Source organism: Malurus melanocephalus, unplaced genomic scaffold, assembly GCF_030028575.1.
Source record: "Malurus melanocephalus ecotype Western Australia unplaced genomic scaffold, MMel_1.1 scaffold_51, whole genome shotgun sequence".
NCBI lineage: Eukaryota > Metazoa > Chordata > Aves > Passeriformes > Maluridae > Malurus > Malurus melanocephalus.
Genome location: NW_026623283.1, coordinates 2,633,679 through 2,655,332, shown reverse-complemented (window position 1 = coordinate 2,655,332; position 21,654 = coordinate 2,633,679). Strand labels below are relative to the sequence as shown.

At 40.3% G+C, this 21,654-nt stretch overlaps 1 protein-coding gene across 1 annotated transcript in view; it reads right to left on the bottom strand.

Annotated features, from left to right (window-relative positions):
* The window catches only part of RNF144B (ring finger protein 144B), a 52,778-nt gene that overhangs the window by 8,904 nt on the left and 22,220 nt on the right, over positions 1–21,654 (bottom strand). The window contains exons 3-6 of the mRNA XM_057365367.1: positions 13,816–13,920; positions 6,144–6,204; positions 1,426–1,630; positions 154–298 (exon numbers count right to left, since the gene is read on the bottom strand). Of these exons, the coding sequence (XP_057221350.1) occupies positions 154–298; positions 1,426–1,630; positions 6,144–6,204; positions 13,816–13,920 (516 nt within the window). The remainder of the gene's footprint in view (positions 1–153; positions 299–1,425; positions 1,631–6,143; positions 6,205–13,815; positions 13,921–21,654) is intronic.

Here is a 21,654-nt window from a genome sequence, read left to right as displayed (position 1 = left end):
TGGGTAAAAGAAAAGAAAGAAACTGAGTCAAAAGCTGAACTGAAACAAGATATGAGCTAGGGCAGAAATGATTTAAGAAAGAGCTTGTACAAGGCCTCAGACTAACCCTAACCCCATTACTATTTTTCTTGGTGCTTTTTACGCAGCACTTACATCCAAGTTCTGTAGACAGTACCAGCAAAACGTGTGCTTGCAGTTCTTGCACATCATCTGAGCACAGCCCTCGTTTCGCTCAATATAGATCCGACAAACTGGGCACTGCTTAATTGGWGCCTCTGTCTCTGCTCCAATGAGGAATCTAGAAGAGTAAGGAAACATTAAATGAGATGTGAACGTAATTACTGTTGGTATTCAGGTCCACTGCCCAATGTGTATTGTGCTTATTTTCCAGAGCATCTAATGTTGTCCTAATGTACTCAGCATGTGAAGCTTCTWATATTCAGCACTGAAGCATACTCACTACTCAGTGTGAGACTATTAATAYCACCAAAAGTGAATATCCCTTGCCTTGTTCTTTTATGCTACATAAAACCAACACTCACTACACCCACAATTAATCACCTATAGCATTAAAACCTATGACTTTGTTACAGAGAGATTGCACAATTCATTTAACARGACTGGATTATGCAACTCATAGCACTGTCCTTGTCTGAATAAAATAGGCTTAAACTCATCAAAGCCASCAATCACACCTAGGGAAGAAAACTCATGGAGGGAGCTTTTTGTTAACTCCTATTCAATGAAGTCTCTAGCAAGAAGAATGCTTAGGTTTTAAGTCTTTCATTTCTTGCAAAAAAAGATAGAAAACTTTGAACACATGACTCAACATAACCTGAGTCTGAACACAACAATGGATGACCAAAGACGTGACATAATTTMAACATAAAAGCTTTCTTTCTGTAGATTAATGACTTTTACAACCKGATCTGTAGGTTGTTTGCACTTAAACAAGATAAGCAGAAATCAGGCTTCTCAYACCAAGTGATATTTATACTCTGTGTAGGAGTTAAGGTTTGTCTGTGAAGAGATTCTATAAATATTAAGCAGGGGTGATTTCTTAATCATAGTATAGGCAAAATTTGGATCCTGTAATATTGATATACTGGATTTTTTGCATGGGCRCAGGTCATAATTCCAGAATGTGAACAAAGCCTTTTGGCAGATTTAAAGTCCAGGAGGGCTTCACCTTTCAGAAATGTCAATTGGAACCCAAGCTTAACAAGTATACAAGCGTTGAAAACATAAATTTATCATTTAAAGTAATATTTCGACTGGAATTGTACTTAGGAAACAGAAGGAGAGATGGACAGGCTCAGAACTCAACCTAAGGATCTAGAATGAAGTTGCTCTATGAACCTGATGTGAGGCCCTGTGACGAAAAGAACCAAAAGACCACACGGTCTCCATGGATTCCCACCTTACCCCTGCTCGGTTGGTACTGAAGTAGTTTGGTTTTCCTGGCACAGGTGCTGCGGATGCCACAGCTCCTTGCAAGAGGAGCAGAACTTGAGGTGGCAGGAGGGGCATTCCACCAGTACCGGCGCTCCCGACTCACTCGGTGCGATGTGGCACACGGTTTGGCAGTCGGCTGTGGGGCACCATGTTCTCTGGGGGTCCAAGTGGACTTCTGAAACGCAACAAAGAGAGAAGTAAAACTGTTTATACAGTCCCCTTCTTGTTCCAGCGACATATGTCTAGGGATACAACACCCAGCTCTGTCAGTGGGTGCGGGAGCCAAAGCGCTCCCGCATTTGAGCCTTCTCTTTTTCAGGCAGGTCTGCATTTGTGCTCTGCYAAGCAGCTGAACTGAAAGCATTGCAACAATAGAAATGCACTACACTGAACATGTCCCTTGCCTTTTTATAGGAGGTTCAAAATATGAGCCTAACTGCTGCTTGCTGAGAAGCATGTCTTTTGTAACACCTCTCCATGTCTTTCACATGTAAAAGTCATGCAGTAACTTCCATATAAACAGCAGAAGGACTGTAATTAAACTAATGTCAAGTCAATTTCCATGCCTTATTTATTATCCTCTATTAACTCCAGTTAATATTCACTATATTACATCATTACTATTTKTGTGGTATCAGATTATAGATAAGAGTCAAGATTCAGGGTGGAGACACTGAGTTACAGTCAACACCACATGACAGAGAATGATAAATGTTGATCCTCTCTCTCACTTCCCAATCTTTATTCAAGGAATTTGGACTTGCAGCAAAAACCCAGCTGAGACACATTCACTGTAGCTCATTTGCTACTCAATTCCATGAGATGCAGCCGAACACTCACACCCTGCAGAGCCTCCCCAGAAAAGGGCTGTCGTGCCTGCAGGAGCTACCTGTCCCTCCTCCTTCCCTGGGAGCTCTCCGGTACCAYCACTGAAAATAAACAGATGGATGGGATGTCTCAGAAACTGGTGGAAATCCTGACTGTGAGATGGCAAAAGCCATCACAAGGTACCTCCACCACATAAAGTAAGTTGTTCCACTTGAAACAAAAGGCTGCACAACACTCTCCTATGTATGTTCTCTGGCAAATTTTGCAGAAACCACCTTGGATGAYCATCTCTGCTGGCTGCAGAACACACAGGTACACAGTACTCTGACTTCAGGTAATCTCTGAGTTTGTGTCAGAGTGTTCCAACGCGTGGAGAATTTCTATATCCATGCAAAGGCTGTCACCTATAATTTAGGCAGTGACAGCRAAACACCTGTACCATCTACCTTCAACCATTTCATGGATCTAGTTGCATTTTTTTCTCTTACTCTCTTGCACACGTTTTGTCTCCTAAAACAAACAAACATTTTGCTTTTTTCCGAATGAAAGCCAAAACAAATTAGCTCTCAGCTTCATTTGTGGGGAGGAGAGACTTGGCCATACAAGTAACTTTTCATATTTACATACTTTTAAAAAGTAGTATCCTGACTGAGAAATCTTTATTTCTCTAGGTTCCTTTGGTGTCTCTTAAAAGCAACTCTGAACTGGGTAAGACCATGGCCTAGTATTTGCTATTGCATTTAATCCTTCACACAATAGGTTCTGTATGTWTTCTGTTGAAAACTCAGCTTTGGAAACCTAAAATCCCGTATCCTGTTTCTGGGTGAAAGACAGGATGTCTGGTTTTGACAAGATGTAATGCATGAGATGAAACTCCCTTCTCTCCACTTCCTCCATTTCACAAAGAACCTACAGATGGTGTTTTGCAATCCCTGCTGTCTCATACTGTTTGGTTTACCATGGAGTACATGCGAGACCAGAATAAACTAAAAAGGCAAAGCCAAAAAAAGGAAAGAGGCTATCATCCTGCTCTGACAAGTTGCTCTGTCTCTTGGTTAGGGCCATTTGTCTCCTGAGCCTGTCCCCTGCATCCCTGCAGCCAGTTCAGCCACAACTGCCTTCACTTTCAGGAGGAAAGTCTTCCAAAACAGCGCCAGTTTTGGGCAGGGATCTGGCCAGTGTTCATAAAACATGCAAGCAAGCAGGTGAGATGTGGAAGGCAGACAGGGGAAATGCAGCACCCCAAAGAAAATATTTTCTGGCTCAGGAGAGGCACTCTCTGAAAGGATGAGTCTATGATAGCAATTCACAGAATATTAGGAACACCTTTCAATAAAGACTACTTTTGAGTCAGGCATAAAATGGACATTCTCTTCATCTATCACTTGGCCTGCTGAGCAATTGTCACAGAAACAAACACAATGCATATCTCCTAACCACTTACTATTCCTCTATTTCCTTATTTCTGTTGACTACATCAACCCCACCCAAMACAGAGTAATTCCTGTTTCTTCTACTAAAATACAATTCACAGAAGCTCTGTGGCTTGGCCCTGACTGGATGCAGAGAAGCTCCAGATATGTAAGAAAGCTTGTTAGCTTGTTTTTTAAAACACAATTGCATTCTAAGAACATTAAATTTAACAACTGTCTATAGATACACATTTCTACGCCAATTATTTCTCACTGCTTTTTCACACAATATTATTAGCCCATTAAAAAAATAAAACAATGAAATTGAAAAGTAATATATTTTATTAACATAGCYAGCATGGACGGGGGAAATAGCTGCTGGATGTATAAGCCATTCTTGGGGTTTCCCAAATTTTCTTCAAATTTCATCTCACAATGGAAAACAGCTGGAAAGGTGAGAAGCATTTGCTTTACCRATCATTGGAAGATCAGTAAGGAGTCCCCAGGCAGATTCTGAGTCAGGATTCATCCCCATCAGCAAGGTTTATTGGTAGTTTCAGAAAAAGACTATCAGACCAGCGYTGGCAGGCTTTGCCAGGTAAGGCTCAGGTCTGAGAACAGAGCTTCAGGCCAAAAGAAGTAAGTCAAGTCCAGCTGATGCGTGCAGAAAGGGCAGCCTTGGTGACAGCACTAAATCCAGGACAGGCAAAAGGTCTTGGGATTAGCACTGGGTGTCCAGGTCAGMGCTTTAGCTAGCAGGAATCATTGTTCCAGACATCAATAAGCTGGATTTATTGCTGGGGCCGAAAGGCAAGGTAAAAGGGCTAAGTCTAAGTCTGTTGTTTGGACACCAGTTTTACTCAGCATAAAGGAGCAAAGGCAGATATTAGAATCATAATAAAGAGAGATAGGGGAGGTGGAAGAGGAATTGTCAGACTCAGGCAAGAAAGAAAAAGAAAGGAGTATTTAGAAAATAGACAAGTTTCAGGCTCCTCTGCGTGGGAGGTAGTAAAAAAATAAAAGAGAAATGTTAACAGTGAGTTGGACAAAAGATCATGAGTTCAGCTTTGGCTAGTTACAGAGGAGCAGATACCAGGAAACCAATAGTTTCAGAGTCCTCAGTTAGAAAACGTTCTACATAAAAGAGATTAATTTATTGCAAGAAAGCCTCTCTTAACCCTTTAATACAGTGATTTAATGAGCTCTGATTTCCACTGTCTAGGACTGTAGACAAGCCACTGATTAGCTCATGAACTGGAGAGACTTCCTAAGGAATTAAGAATAAACAAGAAGGTGGTAAAACAGGAGAAAGAAATAAAAAATGAAAGCAAGCTTTGGGATTTTGAGGATTTTTTTTTACCTGAGTGCCTTAAAATCATAGCTACAATCTGCACTTGCCCATGAACTCTGGGGCATATTTGAGTATTTTGCAGTTTTTGTACTTTGGGGTCATTCACAAGAACTCTTGTCAGAGGAGATTCTATATAAACCTATATATTCTTCTATCTGACCACGTTTCAAGTGCATTACTTTGCCAAACTTTCATAGATCTCTGCATTGTCTTACATGTTCCCAATCCACTGCATCCAAGCAGGCATGACGAGCAAGAGCATAAATACAATCTCTCAAGGAGAGTTTGAGAACACACAGAGTTAGGGCAATGTCTCAGATACACCACTCTGCACGCTGCCACACACTGAGTTCTCTGAAAAACACCACACCTTCCAGCTGAGACTTTCAAGCTGATGACAGTCTTTAAAACCAGGAATTGGATCTCATCTTTCTGAGTTGCAAGCTTCTTCTTCAGCCTTGGCAAGGAACCATCTCCTGTTGCAGAAGGATGACCTCTGGGCATAGGAAAACCTTCTCTCTCAGTGAGAACTTCAGTTTCAAACTTTACAAAACAGGCCCCTCAGTAATGAGGGGACCTATAGTTCTTTGGGAAGAAAAACTCCACTGATGAACACACACAAAGCTTCTACGTAAAGCAAAGTGATTTTGCAGGGATGSTTGCAAAAATCCACACTGCACTTCAGAAAATGTGTCCCCCAGAAGCACTGAAGATTCCCATGGATGTGAAAAAGGACTGCCCTGGCCTGCACCAGCCTCTAGCACCTTGCCTAGTTCTACAATACAACACCTCAAGGACCCAAGATGCTACTGGGAAGAACAGCAGAGCCCCAGGCACACAATCAGAGAATGCTGCCCACAAGCTTGAGTAAAAAACCAGAAATTCAGTAAGATGCTGCTTTTTTGATTCTGCAAAACTGAAAGAACTTCAAATTCACCWGTGGAGCACAGTCTAGTGACTGCTCTTAAACTATTTTGAAACCAAGACATCTTCTGTGTCTCTTTCTTAACTCACTCCACAGGCTCTGTCTCTGCAGTAAATAACAGTGCTGCCTCCACTGACAAAAGAGAAGGGAACAGGAACAGAAAGGTTCACACCTCGTTCAAACTTCAACCTCTTGTATAGCTGAAACTGGTCAACAGGAACCAAACAGGCAATCTGAAATGAGAAACAAACACACAAAATACACATTAGAAATACAAACTTTGAAAAGTTAATAAGCACAGTTCTACAGACCTGCTTTCCTGAGCTGGCTCTCAAATTTATATTTTTGTTCTGCTTGCTTTCAGCATCACATTTCTTCATACCTTGACTTCTTCTCCAAAACTTAAAGTAGCTCTAGACCACCCCTATTTCAGCCACACACCCCAGTAGTCCAACCCATGTCCTTCTTACTATGTATAGGAAAGCCTTCCATGTGGGTTCCGTATTTACTTCAGGCTTCTCAGTTCTATTTCATGTTGGTTTAGTGTAAAAAAGGGTGACACTGCCAGCGTGCTGGAGACTGCAGCGTGCTGTTCATGCACAAGAATACAGCCCAAATGAATGGTTCTTCATTCATGTCTCCCAGTGCTAATGGTGGGGGTCACTTAGCTCTCAAGAACTAAGAAAAAAGCCAGTCTGGTTTCCATTTTTTAATTCATTTCATGGGGTTTGGGTAAAGACAGCTAATGCCATTGCTGCTGGAATTTGCTTTAGACATGCACCAGCCTATTGGGAACATGACTGAGYTAACGAATTTAGTCGGCACAGACAAACAGGCTTTGCTGATATATTTTGCACATTACCATAATTAAATGAGCAGCCTAAAAGGCTAAATGCTCTAATCTCCAATTAACAGTCTACGTAAGAAGACCAAGTGCCCTATTTAAAACTAATAAGAAAACCTGCGGACAGGGTATGGAGGTTTTCAAAAGAAACTTCATAAAAGARGCTTCAGGAGTCACATGTTTGTCAGATTCAGAATGTGGGATCATTCTCTTTAACTGGTCTGTAATATTGTACCAGCACTGGAAATATTTTTTTTCTTTTACTGAAAACCTGGGACCTGATCATCTGAAGCTCTATAAGACAGTGTAGAATTGACAATTTCAAAGTGCCAGGCTTTCAAATCTCACATCCAGTACCCACCACAGTCCTTCAGATTACTGTAAAGTTCAAAATTTGCTCACAGTGAAGTGGACACTGTCCTCCTGGGTTGTGGGGTACAGCGTCCCCGAGAAGAAATATAATGACAAAAATCCAATATATATTCAATTTCATGCTGTGAATACATTTTCTTTCACAGATGGAAAAAACAAATTTGTATTATAAAATACAAAATTGCTTTATTAATATMTCAAATCAATTGGACTTGATTGCATAAAACTGCATTTTGTAGCAAATGCTTGGATCATTTATTTAACCTAAGCCAGTGTAATACAAAAATGAATCCAAATTATGTCAAGACTTAATAAGTTATATGACTGTAATTGATTAATATTTAAGAKTAATATGACTGTAAAACACAGAGATTTTTCTGGGAAACTCTTCACMKGTTCATCAGAAGTCAGCTGAAACACTCTTGGAAAAGAAAAACTAAATCAAATGGGCAAAAAGAGTGWGGTTTAGCAGTTTCAGSAAAGACATCATTTCAGCATTGCCCRYTCCTCCCCAGKGCAGCTTCGCACATAAATAGYTGGGAAAATGAAAAGAATCATCTGCATTTCTCTAGCTGGGTGAGCACTGGCAACTATTTTAAATTTTCCTTCATTACAACTAAATTAAAACAGTGAGTCTCAGTGCTGTAAGAGCCACTTGAGTGAATTGTTTAGTTGGTCAGGGTCCCTCTGGACTTGCTTTTACTTTTAACAAACAGTTTTTCCAAGGGCAGTTCTATTGAGCGCAGAATTTCTCATGTATTAAAAATCAGCTTTTTTGATTACAGTGGGAGCRGAGTTATGCATCTTAAGAGAGATTTCAATAGGAAGCAGAGGCAGTGCTGAAAGCTTCCCATTCTCCTGGGAAAAACTTGAGTTTACCATGCCAGCTTTCCCCACTGGCTTCACTCAGCTCCACTCTTTTTCCTACGTATCCTCTTCACAGCTCAGCTTCCCGCTCCCTGCGTGCAGCTCTGGGCRTGGAACCCATGCAGCCCATGACCTGTGACACTGGAAGACCAGGTCCTGATGGCACCCACACACAGGTCAGCCTGAGAGGGGCAGAACCAAAGCCTCTCACAGGTTTAGTATCTTTAGGCCTGAAGAAAACAACTCACAAACTCCTGCTGCCTGAATTCAGTGCCACGTGAAAGCTGTATGTGCAAACTTAATTTGAAAAAAGAAACATGAATATCACGTCCCCATAAAAAAAACAGCAAATCCTTTCCTCAGTGAACTTTTAATCTCATTTACACCTAATTGAGAGGGACAGTCATAAGCACAGTAAGGGGATTAGGTGTTTATCTCCTCCTCCTTGGCATCAGTCTAAATGTTCATTCTCCAGCCAGCTTCTCCAGCCCCACCTGGGTGTCTGTCCATCCCAAACACATTCTCTCCTCCATGACCACTCTGGGCTGGGCAGGGCATGGGAATCTAAGGAGGCAGCAAACCACCAACCAGCAGATGGCAAAAGGGCCAACATATCATCAACATATTAGAAAGCAGGCTTTTCCTCTTCTAGGCTATGAAATTATTCAATGTAGGAAGAAATGCTAGAGGACAGGTTTGGGCAACGTTTTTTGTCTTTTAATACTGGGGGTTTTAATTAAAAAAAAATACAGGCAAAAACTCTCCTTTCCTGAAAATATCTCGATTTGAGACTTATCAGACTGTTAGCAATTGAAGTAAGTTTTCTGATTTTCCATATGCTGTAAGCAGTATCTGCAATTAAAATACTCTCGCTATAGAGCACAAGAACACACAGGAGCTATTGCTAACAACAGCACCATTCACCTGAAGTAAAAATATCCACAGATAAAAGCAATATTTGGAAGGCTTACTACCACAAAGAGCTCCAGCTGGAACCCTGTCACACATCCAAAAAGATCATGTCATCAAATGTATCACAATAACTAAGATCCCTGCTACTACATGAGACGAAAGAGCAAAGAAAGGAAATTAAAAGGACTCAAAATAATTTGGTTCCGTGTACACAGGGGCAAACTTCTCCAGGCAGTGCAGTAACCAGGATCCAAGGAAGAACAACTCCCCTGTTTTTAAACAGTGGCTACCACGGTGGAAAAGGAAAATCMCTACTCCACCTATTCTCAGGCTTTCAAGGGAGATGCAAGGAAGCAATCAAGAAAACTGAATAGATCTTGCTTCCTTTCACACCCATATGAATCAAATTTTGATTATGCCAAGAGAGGGAAGTTCAGCAGGACAAAAGCTTCTCCCTTTCTCACTTTAGCAGACAGGCAGCAAAGGCAGATCCCACACTGGCAGCAGCAACAACAGTTTACAAAGGGTGATTGCCCACCTCTGCCAAAGCTCCACTCACAGAGGCACTGTCTTGTTCTGCAAGAGTGTAAAACCATTTCAGCAGGGATTGTGGCTTGCTTTTGAAAGGGGTAGGGGAGTTCAATCTCTTTATTGTTAGAAATTACACCCACAACTTTCTTCATCAAGCTACCATGCTCACTAGAGTCATAATGAAATACTAAATTATTCATTTTCCCCATTAAAGAGCTCTTCTCTGATTTAGTGGCAAATAAAAACAAAAATAAGGGTCTCCCATTTGCTCCCCTAGGTTTTATTTTAAAACAAGTAAATAAGAACAAAAATTTTTATTTTGACCCTGAAAAAGATGGCTCAACCTGCAACGTTTTTCCACGTTCCTTCTCATTTCACCATTTCAATCTCCTCCAGCAAAATGTAMACTGATTTTCCAATTAAAAATAAAACCAGTATTTTAAACCAAGTCCCARTGGGATTTTGTGTTTGGCTATGTATGGAATATAACACAATTAAGAATTCTAAGATCTGGGTTACYGTCCTATTTCAGCATCACTTTACAAAGGCTGACAACCCTCTGTCAGGTCAGCACTGGTACAGATCATAGATTTACACAGACAGAGGGACAATGAGCAGAATCTGCACTGCATAAAAAGGGTAATTCCTGACAAACTTAAGAGCCCAAAGAGTCAGTAGCTCCTTCACTGACTGCTGCACAGTTTTAATCCAAATCAGATTATGTATGCATGGATCACTGCATCAATATTATAAACCCTAGAACAATAGAGGAATCAGAAAGTGCAAAGCACAATGCCCTAGATATTATCCAGTTGAGTACTGGATAGAACTGCATTAGAAATCCCTGTATGCAGTGGAGACTTACCCTGATTCATGGCTTACWCTGGTGACTGGAATCACACCAAGCAAAACCATTTCAAACCATGATAAATTACCCCTTATTTAGATTAGGGATATTAACTGGTCCAATTAAATCAATGGAGCAAATTCCCAAGAGACACAGGAATATTCCAGACAGAAGAAGTCTGCATGTTTAAAGAGAACTGCATTAACGTAAGATGTTCCTTCTACCTTCTGCTTCCAGGAAGGAATCCAAGTAATCTTTGTTTATTGTACCATTAGAGCATGAAAGGGCAAACATTTTGTTTAACAAAACTGCTTTTAAACTTTCCTTGTTTTGTGTAACCACTTATTTGAAAAAGAGTCTGGAGCCAAAACCATTGCATTACCACCACCACCCCTCATTTATTTCTGCTAAAAGACTGCTATTCTACAAGCAGCKGCTATCTAGATGTAACAGGTCAAGATATGACCTAGGATTGCACTTGAATTTCAACCACTTCAGTGGAACAGTTCCTTCTGTTTGAATGCACTATTTGTCAAAACAAAAAACTACTGGGGAATATACCAGTTTCAACTAGATTCTGTTGAAGCAAAAGAAACCCAAGCCAGAGGGGTTTCAGAAAACATATTTTCAAAGTACTGAAAACTACAATTTTCTAGTTCAAATGACTTTTGACTTTATGCATTTTAAGAACAAAAAACCTGGAACATTTTTTGCTGAAGTCCAGAGGGAACTCAGAAAGTAAAGCCTTTAATTCCCATCTATACTCTACAAATAAGTAGTTTACTCCCCATGCAYTGATGAAATATTCAACTGTTTTAGAGACACACATTCCTACTATTCACACTGGCTCATTTCTTCATGAGACATACAAGAAGAAAYTCTGTTCTAATTCTGTTTAAATTGTTAACCAGAGTTTTTGCCTCTCTCCATCCCCCAAAAGCAACAGAAGCACATGAATCAGAATCAAGACAAGAGCTGTGAAAAGGCTCAAATAATTTCATACCAAACTAGACAAACTCATCAGAATTTTACTGGAAAGATAAACAGGACTCAATTCTGATTTGTCTTAATGCAGACAARCATGTCACAGGAAAGCACTGACTAAATGCTACATTCCTTAAAAAAGGACTTTGAGAGGGAGAAGAAGAGGACTTTCATAGTTATACTGTGCTCATAGCTATACTGTGTTAAAAATGCTTACAAGCTTTGTTCCACCTCCTTACTGAAGAAAGCTCAATCCAAAATGCACTGAAATCAAGGAAGGGACTTTCCTTCTCTTCAGTTTATGCCTAACTTCACCTTTATCTCCCTTGTGCAGGCTAGGTCAAAAGGCATTTAAGAAACCAAACAGAACAACTGTTTTAGCTGATATAACAAAATGCATTTAGCCCGAAGTTTAGGAAACAATTTTGCACCATGTCCATGACAGTTTGAACTGCTGTTTTTTCTCCAAACTGCAACAGCACCTGGTAAACAGCAGTCACTGCATAGTCTGAAAGGAACAKGACATGAAAAATACCCCTTTTCAAAACACTGGTGCTATCACAGAGGAGAAAAAAAGGACCTTTTCTTTTTGTTTTTCCCCACAGTACAAGCAACATGCCTCATGGCACCGTCCTGGTGAGGAACCTTGTCCTGCCAGAAGTCAGAGACAAAATATCCAGACCTTCCAGAAGTGAGAAGCCTTATACTTTTACACCAGGACTTTGAGAGTGTGTAAAGAATAAACTGTAATTGTAACCAGTACTTCCACGCTGGCCAAACAGTAGCCATTGTTAAGCACATTCTCTACCAACTGATAAGGGTCTGGTTTTTAAAGAAATAGTTTTAGAAGGTCACATTTTCATGAGGAACAGCCTTTATTTACAGATGGGGGAAAAAGTAACACAGTGCTCATACACAATCTTTAGTTCAAATGCTAATCTTTCAGATTGTTAAGAGAATCAATCAATTCTTTCTGTCATTCCTGTTTTTTTCTGGGTTTTTTTTTTTTTTTCTGGGTTTTCTTCCTTAAAGAAATAATTATTTGGTAAAATACATAAGCAATAACTTTAATCAGGCTGGGAACTTGTTTGCTATTCAGGCAGAAGACTTATGTTTCAAGCACATGGCCAAAAGGGAGTGTCAAAACATTCAGTCATCCACGGGACACTAATGCACATTTGGGCTGTTTTGCCATTCTGCTGTCAGCCCAAAAAACACCCAAGGATTAGGCCAGTGGTCCATTAAGACACCCCTGGAGTGTCCTTTACTAGGGGAAATAGATCTCTCYTAATTCCTACAGCATTCTTCCTGTCATTAGTCAATTTTCATTTAAAAATATGTTTTCAATAAAGGCTAGATGCCTCCAATCTGGTGCAATGGGTAGAAGGACAKTGCTACACCCTCTCTTTGTAGAAACAGGAGGAACAGAAACAGCYGGCTACATTTCACAATAGCTGAATTCAGCCAAAAATAAAAAGCTCCACCATATGCCTGCACACCATAACAAACATAGCTGCAAGTCCCATGCCCTGATTCAACTAAGCTTTGAAATGTATGTTGGAGAGCAGATYCTGAGCTTTTTCTAGAGAAAAGACTTTTTTGGTATCGGGAGTCACACTGTCACTGATGGCATTTGAACAGGATTACACACTTCTGCCACAGTTAYGGATCTGTATGCATGTGGGTCAAGGGAATCCAGCAGACAAACTTTTCTTCTTCAGTTCAGGGATGGAGAGCTAATTCTCCTTGAATTTATTCCTGCAAGCAAATGCTGAAAGAATGCACAAAACCAATCAACTCTTAGCCACCTTATTTTTTCTGGTTTGTTTTTTTTTTCCCCTACTTGTATTCTCAGGCCCTGCAGGGACATTCCTGCCATAAAGCAGGCGAGCAAGCATCCCTTGGGTGTATCCCAAACGACACCTTCCATATCTCTCAAGACCTACTTCTACCTAGTCCTGTGCAGATACCTTTCTTTCCATGTAATTATACAACCTTGCATGATTATATTGGATTGCAAATTGGTAGCTGCAGCCCAAGATCAACATGCACAAGGAAATTCTGACCTTGCAAACCATCAATTTGAGCTCTTGCTCTTAAGAAACATGCAAGAATTTCAGTGTTTGCAGCCAAATCAAATCTGACTGAACTGACATCTAATGGAGGCTCAGCAGTTCTGGGATACAGGGTATTCTGGTTAAATCACCTGCGTGGGTAATTCAGAGGTTGTCCAGATGCCAAGTAAACCTTTCCCCAAGGCACAGAGGGAGGGGAAAAGAAGCAAAACCCTTGAAAAACATCTGTTTGTTTCTATCTCCTCTTGTCAGTCAGGCCTCCTGCCAAAAGCTCATTAAAGGTAATTAAAGGGAGGAAAAAGTGTGTGATTATATTTATTATGCAGATAAAGAAATTTGGGGGATATATATTTAAAAAGAAAAAGGGCATGAAAGGAAGAAAGAAGTAAAGAAGTATAAGATGTACAGATACCTCTGCTTCTTGTAGGGTCCCATGGTTCAAGCATACCATGTCTGGACATGTGATAGGAGAACCACAACCTTCTTGAATTGCCAGTTCCATGTACTGTTTTAGACACTAGAAACAAGTAAAGAAAAAAAAAAGTTATGGGCCACATGTTGGTAACAACCAGATGTCAGAGATGCTGTGCAGTTCCCACCTTCACCGCCTTAATTGGCTGTCCTGAAGCTCCAGCACACAGCAAACATCAATTATTGTAAGCGTGAATGCCACAAGTCATTACACTGGAAAGAATGCAACAAGGAGCAATTAATTATGCATGACTTCATCTGCCCAGCACTGCGTTTACCTAAGTCAGCAAGTCAGACCTTCCAGCCCTAACAACCTTTGCATTCTGCTAAACTGGGATTGGAGGATTTGGCAGAGGGGGGGGGGGGAGTATCTTCTATCCTAATTAAACAGGCTTCATTCCTTTGTTTTTCCTCCTGTGTTCTTAATTCAGACACTCAGCCAGCAGTCTCCATTGTAGGAGAACTCATTTACAAGAGACTACTGTTCTCAGCTGCACAAAARGGGAAAGGGGTTTATAACCTGCTTGGGAGGCTATAATCTGCCYTAGAAKATGTGCAGCTACCAGCTCTTCCTCSCCCTCAACCCCCCACATAGATCAAATAATTTCCATGGTTTATCATGATTATCATCAGCCTCTACTCTACCCAAGCCTATTTCCAGCATGGGGACCACCATGTGAATGTTTCCAATTGTTTCATTACACAAAAAAAGCAGGCTTCCTCTCCAAGCTAAAAAAGCCCTCTACTCTCCCCACAATTTATTTGGCATGCCAGTTTCAAATACATTCCGTTTATCTTTATAACACATATTATAGAGTCTTCAATAAAATCATGGCACAAACTCATTAACTGACCAAAGAACAGTGCTCGAATTGCTCCTCCAAATTGCACAGGTAAGTAAGTAAGGTTACTTCTAAATAAAGCAAAACAACGAAGTATCCTCAAAATTATGGCAAAGCATACAATAAATTGCAAATCACCGTTAACAAAACAACGAAGCATGGACTTGTGACAGATTTTGGCATCAGCTTGCATAGTTTACTGTAAATTAAAGTAAACACATTTTACAAAAAGTAGGACTAAGGTAGGTTTTTTTCCCTACAGTTTATATTACAGTTTTTATTTGTTATGCCCACATAACAAACATTTCCCCCTTCTCTTCAGTACTGCTGACTTCTTCCCTTATTGCCCCATCAGTTTTCAAGAAATATGTCAAATTGAAATGTTTTTGAGACCTCTGTCTCTCTGCCAACTTTTGGAAGAGGCACTGTGTTCAAAAGCCAATAGGTGGGTGAGGGGGAAATCACAGACCTTCAGAGTATAGTGTCCTTAGACTCTTCAAAAAACATTGTTTTATTATTTATAGGCATTCAAGTCTCTGTTGGTCTGGACTGTTCTGAGAAGGCCTTGCATATTGTACTCTGATTAAAGAAATTTTCTCATTTGTATTTTTTTGGAAAACTGATTTCTTCTTAACCAGCAGGATAATCAGGACTTTTACAAATAGAAACGAGATTTCCTTGTTATTCTGTCTGTCTCTACTGAAACATCCACATCCACATTTCGGTTAATTCTGATGAGCTATACACAGATATTAGCTCAAGCAAGYAGAATCAGCTTAACTCAGTGGCATTTTAAATTAACTTGCTTTTGATTTGTAAATATTTGAAGTGTATTATCTTAGAAGAATGTTGGAATGACAACCTAACTGGTAACTTTTAAATATGTAGCTCATTAAGCACTAATACATTCAGATCCAGMATGCATCCCTGTAAGAAAGCAGCAGAGCAGGTTGTAAGGCATTGATAGTACAAGTAGCATGTGGGAGGTGAGGGAGATACACACAGGTGAAAAACAAAAAAGAAATCATGTCAGCAACTGAAGGCAGTATTAGCTCCCAAGGGATTATCAACCCAGATTTCACCAGGAGCTATTCCTTTATTATTCAAACAGCAGTCTCAGTGCCCTGTCCAATCTTCTCCCCAATTCTCCCAAATGCATTCAGGCACAGTGGTGATAACAAGTCAGTTTAGCACCAAATCAAATCACCCCCCAGCACAGCAGCTCCCTCAGCGAGCAGGGAGAAGCAAACAGGGATGGAACCGCAGCCGTGCCTGGGAGCAGAATCCTGGTGACACCAGAGCTGCCAGGGCCCTGCCCGCATCTGCCACCACGGTCTGGACAGGGGCAGCAGGTGACACAGGGAAAGCCCAAAAGAAGCRTTCCCAGAGCCCAGGGTGGCTCCCAGTGCCATTACTGATGCAGATGGAGACTGTGGGTGACCTTGTCACATTTACTGAACACCCAGCATGGCCCACATGCTTCAGGGGAAATGGGACAGCAAACACTTGCTCCTGCACAGTCTGCCTCCCTGGTTTGTACCTGCACCCAGCCTYTCCACAGATGATGCAAACAGAAAATTCTGCCCTCAGAGTCCCTTCCCCGAGGCCTGCACATGCTGCAGGATGTTCAATGCATTTCTTAGATACGTGGGCAGAGCCTCCTTACATYGCACTCCATCTCCTCATGGGAGACCCGATTACTTTCTGGATCAGGTCTCAGGGCAACATTGGTGAAGGGCAAACGTTTCCCTCCCACCAAAGCGTTTAGGCTGCCTTAATTCCTCAGCAAGCATGAGAGAGCAACCTTTTACTTTTGCTAAGATCCTGGGTTCTGTCTCCTCTGTGGTGCTGCCTGATATTTAGTAATTTGTTTTGACAGCATGGTACAGCGGATTTGTATTCCGGGGGGCAGCTCAGGTCAGCTGGTTACAGAGGGAGGACAAAGCCTGAGAAGTTCCTGCAGGCCCAGCAGCAGCCCAGAGGCTTGTTCTTAATTTAGACTCTCAGGACAGAAGCTCGGAGCGCTGACAATTACGCTTCTGTGCACAGATGGGCACGGAGCTCTTAAGGAGCTTCGATCCACAGTATGGATTTTGCAATCAGTTTCAGTATGCAGTATCAAAGTCATTAGGGGTCCCAAGCCAGGAGGACTGCTAATAGATCTGGATTCTTCTTTTCTTCTAACCCTCTGCTTGGTTGTAGGTGAAGAAAGGTGGGCAGCCAAAGCCTTCTGTGATACTTTTACAGGTTGCTGTGTTTTCAGCTCAGAGAGATTTTTTRAATTGGGCTGCGCAGTGCCACAGATCTTCAAGTATTTCCCAGAAAACCTCCTTGCCAAATCATTTACATAGGTATGAAATATTTTTTCTTGACTTTCTCTGCTTGCAGAAGGTGCTTTGCGGGCAATACAAGAAGGACCTAAAGGTGCTGGGAAACTTGAAGGAAGCATTTCATATTTACCACTGAATGATAAAGCTTTTCACCGAAGTATGTGCATGAATGAAGACATGAGTTTCTTCCTCCCTCTTAGCACCAAAGAAGAAACATTGGAAAACCAGTAAAAATTTAAAATAAGCTTTTACTTCATCAGCAAATCTGTTTTCAGAGGAATTTTACTATTATTTACAGCTCAGCTACTAATTTGGCTGCTTACTTGAGAAGCGGCAACTAAGAGAATCGGAAAAGATGCAAGGCAAAAACGTGATGAAAAGATGTTCCAAGGTCTATATAATGAATCATGACTGACCTCCTCAGCAATGTGTCCTCCCACACTTTAGAGAATGAATTATTACAGACATAAAATGGCAAGATTTTTTGTGCATTTTGTCTACAAAAATCAGCAGTATCTCAGGAAAACTGCACACACCACATATGCTACTTAATCTCTCTTCAAAGTGAAGGAAAAATCAAGATGCTCTGCCTTCTGTGATACGAAGTGGTGCCTGAAAGGGTCTTATGTTGACATCCAGGAAAACCTGACATCTCRAYACCCTGGGCCACACTCTCCCACCAWTATCCCACAGTGTGGTGAYTTTCAAGCATGGAGAGMAGACAGTGCCTGGATTGGCCTCACCACAGGATCTGTGGCTTRCAGTGACATTAATGCCATCCTCTTATTTTCCATGGCCAGAGCCAGTGGAGTTTCCATGAATGTGTCACGTAGCCAAGGCAGAATAGTTGAGACAACAAACTAAAAATCCACWGAGGTCTTGCTAAACAGGTTAGAATCCTGCTGACCCCTCAAATAAAAGGCAGACATCAACACGTACAGCTTTAATTCCCATACCTGCAAGGGTGCTCCAATCAGTTACATTCAATTTACTCAAATTTCTCCCACTGAGCAACTATATCATGTACACATCTGTGTTCTGGGAAACAACAAAATCCTGAGGCATTCAAGCAAGRGGGATAAATTAAAATGTGATAATGTAATTCCACTAGTAAAACTCAGTACACCTAACAGAATATCTTGGTGCTGATCTAGCTTTGCAAAGCATGTTTTGCTCCTGCTGGACCACTGTCAACTTCAGTCAAAAGAGGACTACAAGTATTTTTTTCCTCTGCCTGAGATTCATAATTTTCTCCAGTAATTTGCTGTCTAAGCATTTTGGGGCAAGATTTTTTCYTCTTATGCTGCTTTTGTCTTTCAGGCCATCACCTTCCTCTATTTAATAAAATAAGATCAATATCAAGCAGTTACCTACTTCACAAAATGCTACTCATCAGTATCTAGTAAGTAAAGGCCTATAAAGTACCTGGATCAAATTATCAAGCAACATATATACTTTTTTTTTTTTTTTTTTAATCTTGCAGGACTTGCAGGAAAGATTATGATTTAGACAAATGCCTACATATGCCCCAAGTTCACACTCCTCTCCTGGAACAAAGGGTTTGAGTTGAAAGAGTACATTGAATCGTGACAGAAGCATCTTTAAAAATACACTGAAAAGCCTGATCTAGGAATGCACAAACTAGTAATATAAAAGATTCCTTCTTCAGTAATAAACATGTCAGCTTTGAGCCCCAGAAAGAAAATTATATTCAGGCTATTCATGGATTCTTCATTTCAATACTTCTGCATGCTGCTCTAACTTCAACTTTTTTTTTCCCCCAAAAGTATATTGCAGAGAGGGGATTTTTAATTTACTGACCAAGAGAAAGACATCTGTCTGGCAATCTACCGTGCAAAGGGATCGTAACCATTCTGCATTTTAACATAAGAATTAGTTCAAAGTATAACTTTAGTGTTACGTTGCTAGGTCATGAATGCTCTACATCCCTTACACYGTGAAATCTTGAATTTCTATTCAAATCCACTTTCAGATAATTTATGTACCAAAGACAAAAGATGGATCTCAGTCATTCCTACATACTGCTTTTCAAGTGCATGTTGCATTACCTTGCTCCTCTCCCGCCTGCTTGCAGCTCTTCAGCTCCCAAAAAGCAGCCTCATTAGTTTGGATGCAAAAGCATAAAMTGAAACCCTGTATGTGATCTGACAAAACTGCACAGGTACCTTTATTAAGAAACATGGAGGGATGGCTAGGAAGAAGAAAGAAACAGAAAACACTGGCTTATTTTCCTGTCAAATGCCACAGATACTGCTGCCATCCACTGTGTAGCAGTTGATACAGGATAAGTAAGGGTATTTGCCTTTAATTCAATTACAGAAAGGTAAAGAACAGATCTACAGTATTACCCAGACAGTACTGAGGCATGATCTATATTAAATGTGAAAACACACAAAATGATTGAAGGCATTTTGCCAAAATCAGATCTCTCCTCCTAATATGTAATTTGAAGACCATTTCCATTTACCAAAAGAATTTAGAAAAACTCAGGCCTCCTTCTTAAAATCCACAGGATTTTTTTTAAATGTTAAATTCCTCTTCCAGATTTGTCTTCAAAACTGTGTTTGGGGTTTGGGTTTTGTTTAGCCTTAGTTTTTTTACAAATTCCAGATTTGGGGGTAGGGCATGGAAATACTGTATATGGAGGGAATACTTAACTTTTCAGTTGACATTCCAGAGTGTCTTATGATTCAGATCAGAGGAACAGATAGGAATTAAGTTTTTATTTAATTCTGGGACATGGTTATGTACTTTTTATTCAGTAAGACATAATGTTCATTTATTTCTTATACATTAGAAATGCTACCTTTTCTTCAGTGCATACACAATGTAGTACTACTAATTTTAGTGAAAACAATTAACGTCAGAACTCTAAATTTAAGCACCTGATCTAACCAGCATCTAACCAACTGTGTACTAAAATAAATATACCCCCCCTCCCAGATAGTACTCATAGTGTTTATGGCAGCTCTATATAATGTTTAATAATATGTTTATCATTGCCATGACATCTGCACTTCTGCCTGTTCAATCTCTAAAATGGATCAGTAACTTTCAGTGTGTGGTACTTAAACTCCTGCAATCTCTTAAGTACCAGCAAATCTTAAAACTAGATGAAACAATGTATTGGCAATTAGCTTGAAGGCATTTGCATTTCACTTAGAAAAAAATGGTGAGGCTTCTCCAATTAAAGAAAGCTTTTAGAAACTACACAATAAAAACAGTCACTTCCTGGTTTGTTGCAGATAAACTCATGGTAGGCATGGTTTAAAGTAAGAAACAAAATTCTAATCAAATATGCATATTGCCCAATCTCCATTTTAACTGCTAAGAACCAGACACGTAACAAATGAAGTTGTTTTCAAATGAATAGAAGATCAGATCACGTAAGAGCCTAATCAAGAAAGATGCCTTGAAAGAAAGTGAAAAAAATCCCCCTGTAGCTTCAAAGAACATACAGTCAGCTCATGGCTTAGTATATGTGAAGGAATAACACCGCTAACAAGCATTTTATTTTGTCATGACGAAGTGAAAACACCAAGCAAACATGAAAAATGGAACAGAATATAATGGCCTCCTCTTGCTCCGCAAGCCTGTTTTTAATGATACCTTTCAAATGTATCTGAGAAATATACTGTCATCACCTTTGTCTCAAAATATCTACCAGTGGTGCAAAATTCTGCTCAGAAACACAGTCTGAAACCAATTTACCCATGGCCCAAAACATCCTTGCAGCCTTCCATAAAAATCAGGACAGGTTCTTGGCAATGGTTGTCATAGTGGTACCACCAAACAGAAAAGGACCAGAGAAACTCACCCTTCATAAAATGGAACCAGCTGCAAATATCATTTCCTTTTCCAAAAACCTGTGTCATGCCAAACCTGGCCTTACCAACAGCTACAAAACAGACATGACCATGAGGCTCATGTCACAGTCTGGCTCAGGTACTGCGGCACTTCGAGGCACTGACAACTTACTGCACATCAATTTCTTCATTGTTTACAAGGAGACAACACCAACTTCATGGTGGTACTCTGCACACAAATGCATGCAAKAAGTTCTTAAACCATTTAAATTACTATAGAAGTTCTCTGTGTTCAGTGCCAGTATTAGCAGGTGTAGGATTTTTTTTTTTTTTAACTTGAAAACAAAATTACTCTGAAACATTTCAAATGTYGAGCTGGGAAAAAAAAGAATCCCAAATGTCAACACTTCCAAATGGAAAACAACCTGAGGTGAGCTTTATATAAAGTAAGTGGGGCATTKCAGCACAAGGTATATTTAGGAAGAGGAGAAGGTAGTGAACATTCTGGTGCAGCCAGAGATGTCTCCAAGGATGGGGAGAAAAAGAGGAAAAAGAGGAGAACAAACCCCTTTTTCAAAATTAGCACAAAGAAACAGAAGCAATATTAAAATCCAGTGTTGGCTAGATGATGGCAAATCCAAGTATTCCATAACTTATTATTTTTACTAAGTATTATTTCAGTGGATTATTCATACACATCTCCTTCACTCAGCAGGCATCCCATTCTTTTTGCCATCCRCCCCCTCCTTGTCTTTGACCTACTTGGTCTTCTCTGCTCTCA